This window comes from Oncorhynchus nerka, linkage group LG19 (assembly GCF_034236695.1).
Source record: "Oncorhynchus nerka isolate Pitt River linkage group LG19, Oner_Uvic_2.0, whole genome shotgun sequence".
Taxonomy (NCBI): domain Eukaryota; kingdom Metazoa; phylum Chordata; class Actinopteri; order Salmoniformes; family Salmonidae; genus Oncorhynchus; species Oncorhynchus nerka.
In genome coordinates, this window is record NC_088414.1 from 45,190,612 (window position 1) to 45,195,611 (window position 5,000).

Consider the following 5,000-nt stretch of genomic DNA (forward strand, 5'->3'; position numbering starts at 1 on the left):
ATACCATCGACACCACAGGCCTTTTTGGGTTGAAGGGTTTTTATTTTGTCCTGTAACTCATTCAATGTAATTGGAGAATCCAGTGGGTTCTGGTAGTCTTTAATAGTTGATTCTAAGATCTGTATTTGATCATGCATATGTTTTGCTGTTTGTTCTTTGTTATAGAGCCAAAAAGATTGGAGAAGTGGTTTACCCACACATCTCCATTTTGGATAGATAATTCTTCATGTTGTTGTTTGTTTAGTGTTTTCCAATTTTCCCAGAAGTGGTTAGAGTCTATGGATTCTTCAATTGCATTGAGCTGATTTCTGACATGCTGTTCCTTCTTTTTCCGTAGTGTATTTCTGTATTGTTTTAGTGATTCACCATAGTGAAGGCGTAGACTCAGGTTTTCCGGGTCTCTATGTTTTTGGTTGGACAGGTTTCTCAATTTCTTTCTTAGATTTTTGCATTCTTCATCAAACCATTTGTCATTATTGTTAATTTTCTTCGGTTTTCTATTTGAGATTTTTAGATTTGATAGGGAAGCTGAGAGGTCAAATATACTGTTAAGATTTTCTACTGCCAGGTTTACACCTTCACTATTACAGTGGAACGTTTTACCCAGGAAATTGTCTAAAAGGGATTGAATTTGTTGTTGCCTAATTGTTTTTTGGTAGGTTTCCAAACTGGATTCCTTCCATCTATAGCATTTCTTAATGTTACTCAGTTCCTTTGGCTTTGATGCCTCATGATTGAGTATTGCTTTGTTTAAGTAGACTGTGATTTTGCTGTGGTCTGATAGGGGTGTCAGTGGGCTGACTCTCTCTCTCCGTCTCTCTCTCCGTCTCTCTGTCTGTATCTCTCTCCGTCTCTCTGTCTCTCTCTCTCTCTCTCTCTCTCCGTCTCTCTGTCTGTCTGTCTCTCTCTCTCTCTCTCTCTCTCTGTCTGTCTCTCTCTCTCTCTCTCTCTCTCCGTCTCTCTGTCTGTCTCTCTCTCTCTCTCTCTCTCTCTCTCCGTCTCTCTGTCTGTCTCTCTCTCTCTCTCTCTCTCCGTCTCTCTGTCTGTCTCTCTCTCTCTCTCTCCGTCTCTCTCTCTCTCCGTCTCTCTGTCTGTATCTCTCTCTCTCTCTCTCCGTCTCTCTGTCTGTATCTCTCTCCATCTCTCTGTCTGTATCTCTCTCTCTCTCTCCGTCTCTCTGTCTGTATCTCTCTCCGTCTCTCTGTCTCTCTCCGTCTCTCTCTCCGTCTCTCTGTCTGTATCTCTCTCCGTCTCTCTGTCTCTCTCTCTCTCTCTGTCTGTCTCTCTCTCTCTCTCTCCGTCTCTCTGTCTGTATCTCTCTCTCTCTCCGTCTCTCTGTCTGTCTCTCTCTCTCCGTCTCTCTGTCTGTCTCTCTCTCTCTCTCTCCGCCTCTCTGTCTGTCTCTCTCTCTCTCTCTCCGTCTCTCTGTCTGTCTCTCTCTCTCTCTCTCCGTCTCTCTGTCTGTATCTCTCTCTCTCTCTCCGTCTCTCTGTCTGTCTCTCTCTCTCTCTCTCAGTCTCTCTGTCTGTATCTCTCTCCGTCTCTCTGTCTGTATCTCTCTCTCTCTCCGTCTCTCTGTCTGTATCTCTCTCTCCGTCTCTCTGTCTGTATCTCTCTCCGTCTCTCTGTCTGTCTCTCTCTCCGTCTCTCTGTCTGTATCTCTCTCTCTCTCTCCGTCTCTCTCTCTCTCTCCGTCTCTCTGTCTGTATCTCTCTCTCTCTCTCCGTCTCTCTGTCTGTATCTCTCTCCGTCTCTCTGTCTGTATCTCTCTCCGTCTCTCTGTCTGTATCTCTCTCTCTCTCCGTCTCTCTGTCTGTATCTCTCTCTCCGTCTCTCTGTCTGTATCTCTCTCCGTCTCTCTGTCTCTCTCCCTCGCTCTCCGTCTCTCTCCCTCTCTCTCTCTCTCTCCGTCTGTCTCTCTCTCTCTCTCCGTCTCTCTGTCTGTCTCTCTCTCTCTCTCTCCGTCTCTCTGTCTGTATCTCTCTCCGTCTCTCTGTCTCTCTCCCTCGCTCTCCGTCTCTCTCCCTCTCTCTCTCTCTCTCCGTCTGTCTCTCTCTCTCTCTCCGTCTCTCTGTCTGTATCTCTCTCTCCGTCTCTCTGTCTGTATCTCTCTCCGTCTCTCTGTCTCTCTCCCTCGCTCTCCGTCTCTCTCCCTCTCTCTCTCTCTCTCCGTCTGTCTCTCTCTCTCTCTCCGTCTCTCTGTCTGTCTCTCTCTCTCAATTCAAAGTTGTTTTTATTATTGGCATTTACATTGCCAAAGCAATACTAATAATAAACATTAGTGAGAAGAAAGAAAAACCCATGGAAACATGAACAGTAAACATCACATCCTAGTGTTGTACTATCGGCTATGTTTTAACAATGTGCAAATAGTTGTCGTACGAATAGAAGGGGAAGATAAACAGGTCATATTGATGGGGGTATTTACAATGTTTGTGTTCCACCGGTTGCCCTGTTCTCATGGCAACTGGTCACAAATATTGCTGCTGTGATTGCACGCGCTGGTATTTCACATAAAAGATATGGGAGTTTATCAATGTTTGATTTGTTTTCAAATTCTTTGTGGGTCTGTGTGATCTGTGGGGGAAACAAATATGTCTCTAATATGGTCTGTCTCTCTCTATCTATCTCTTTATCTCTCTCTATCTCTCTCTTTATCTCTCTCTATCTCTCTCTTTATCTCTCTCTCTCTATCTATCTCTCTCTATCTATCTCTCTATCTCTCTATCTCTCTTTATCTCTCTTTATCTCTCTCTCTATCTCTCTCTATATATCTCTATCTCTCTCTTTATCTCTCTCTTTATCTCTCTCTCTATCTCTCTCTATCTCTCTCTTTATCTCTCTATCTCTCTCTTTATCTCTCTCTTTATCTCTCTCTCTATCTCTCTCTATATCTCTCTCCATCCACAGAGTACTGAGCAGGTGACTGCATACTGCCGGAGTCTCCATGAGATGAATCCTTCCCATGCTTCCCCTCAGTCTTCCTCGTCCTGCTCTTCCTCCCTCTCTCCCAGCCAAGCGATGCCAGTGGCGGCGGGCATTGCCATCCAGAGACAGCTGTCACACGCCGACAAACTACGTAAAGTCATCAGTGAACTGGTGGAGACTGAGAGGACCTACGTCAAGGTTAGTAGAGAGTGATGGTAGAGGTGGTAGTGGTGATGGTGGAGGGGGTGGTAGTGGTGGTGGTGGTGGTAGTGGTGGTGATGGTGGTGTTGGTAGTAGTGGTGGTAGTAGTGGTGGTAGTGGTGATGGTGGTGGTAGTGGTGATGGTGGTGGTGGAGGGGGTGGTAGTGGTGGTGGTGGTGGTAGTGGTGATGGTGGAGGGGTGGTAGTGGTGATGGTAGTGGTGGTGGTGGAGGGGTGGTAGTGGTGATGGTAGTGGTGATGGTGGAGGGGGTGGTAGTGGTGATGGTAGTGGTGATGGTGGAGGGGGTGGTAGTGGTGGTAGTAGTGGTGGTAGTGGTGATGGTGGTGGTAGTGGTGATGGTGGTGGTGGAGGGGTGGTAGTGGTGGTGGTGGTGGTAGTGGTGATGGTGGAGGGGGTGGTAGTGGTGATGGTAGTGGTGGTGGTGGTGGTAGTGGTGGTGGTGGTAGTGGTGGTGTTGGTAGTAGTGGTGGTAGTAGTGGTGGTAGTGGTGGTGATGGTGGTGTTGGTAGTAGTGGTGGTAGTAGTGGTGGTAGTGGTAGTGGTGGTGGTGGTGGTGGTAGTGGTGGTGGTGTTGGTAGTGGTGTTGGTGTTGGTAGTGGTGATGGTGGTGGTGGTGGTGGTGATGGTGGTGGTGGTGGTGGTGATGGTGGTGGTGGTGTTGGTAGTGGTGGTGGTGGTGGTGGTGGTAGTGTTGGTAGTGGTGGTGGTGGTGGTGATGGTGTTGGTAGTGGTGATGGTGGTGGTAGTGGTGGTGATGGTGGTGGTGGTGTTGGTAGTGGTGGTGATGGTGGTGGTGGTGTTGGTGGTGGTGGTGGTGGTAGTGTTGGTGGTGGTGGTGATGGTGTTGGTAGTGGTGATGGTGGTGGTAGTGTTGGTAGTGGTGATGGTGGTAGTGTTGGTGGTGGTGGTGGTGATGGTGGTGATGGTGGTGGTGGTGGTAGTGGTAGTGGTGATGGTGGTGGTAGTGGTGATGGTGATGGTAGTGGTGATGGTGATGGTAGTGGTGATGGTGGTGGTAGTGGTGATGGTAGTGGTGGTAGTGGTGGTGGTGATGGTGGTGGTAGTGGTAGTGGTGGTGGTAGTGGTGATGGTAGTGGTGGTGGTGATGATGGTGGTGGTGGTAGTGGTGGTGGTGATGGTGGTGGAGTCACAACAGTCACATCACACAACACAACAGTCACATCACACAACATTCAAAACACACCACCCTCTCAGATATTAACACATGAATGCACCCAAACCCAAACTCACAACAGATGACCTAATTATGTTTGCATTGTGAATGCGCACACACACACACACTGTCACACACCCTAAACCCTGTCTCCTCTCTCCTGCAGGACCTGGGCTGTCTGATAGAGCGTTACCTAACTCCTCTGCAGAAGGAAAGATTCCTCACCCAGGATGAGGTAGGATCAAAGGTCATCTCATAGACACCCTGCATGCTACTGGGTCATCATAACTGTGGTTCAAACGGGGTGTATTCATTAGGGCACAACGTAGCAAAATGTATTCAACTTATTGGACGAGTTCAGGATCTTTTTAGGAAGTGTTTTTTTTTATTTTTCTATCCCAGTTTTGGAATAAAGATCTCTAAATAGTGATCATACTTCATGTGATATGTTTACATCACAATATCTTTTAATAATAATTGCAAAGAAAGAATGGTTACCGTTGCTATGCTACCTCCTCCAGCTCGATGTCCTGTTCGGTAACCTAGGAGAGATGCTACAGTTCCAGGTTGAGTTCCTGAAGACTCTAGAAGATGGGACCAGACTGGTAGCCAACCTGGACAAGCTGGAGAGAGTAGAACAGTTTAAGGTACAATCACATCCTGGTCAACAGTAGT

The 5,000-nt window shown here is 47.4% G+C and overlaps 1 protein-coding gene across 1 annotated transcript in view; it reads left to right on the forward strand.

The window, feature by feature from the left end:
* Positions 1-5,000, forward strand: part of tiam1a (TIAM Rac1 associated GEF 1a) — a 264,051-nt gene that overhangs the window by 228,581 nt on the left and 30,470 nt on the right. Inside the window, 3 exon segments of the mRNA XM_065004978.1 lie at positions 2,911-3,126; positions 4,492-4,560; positions 4,847-4,972. Coding sequence (XP_064861050.1) covers positions 2,911-3,126; positions 4,492-4,560; positions 4,847-4,972 — 411 coding nt within the window.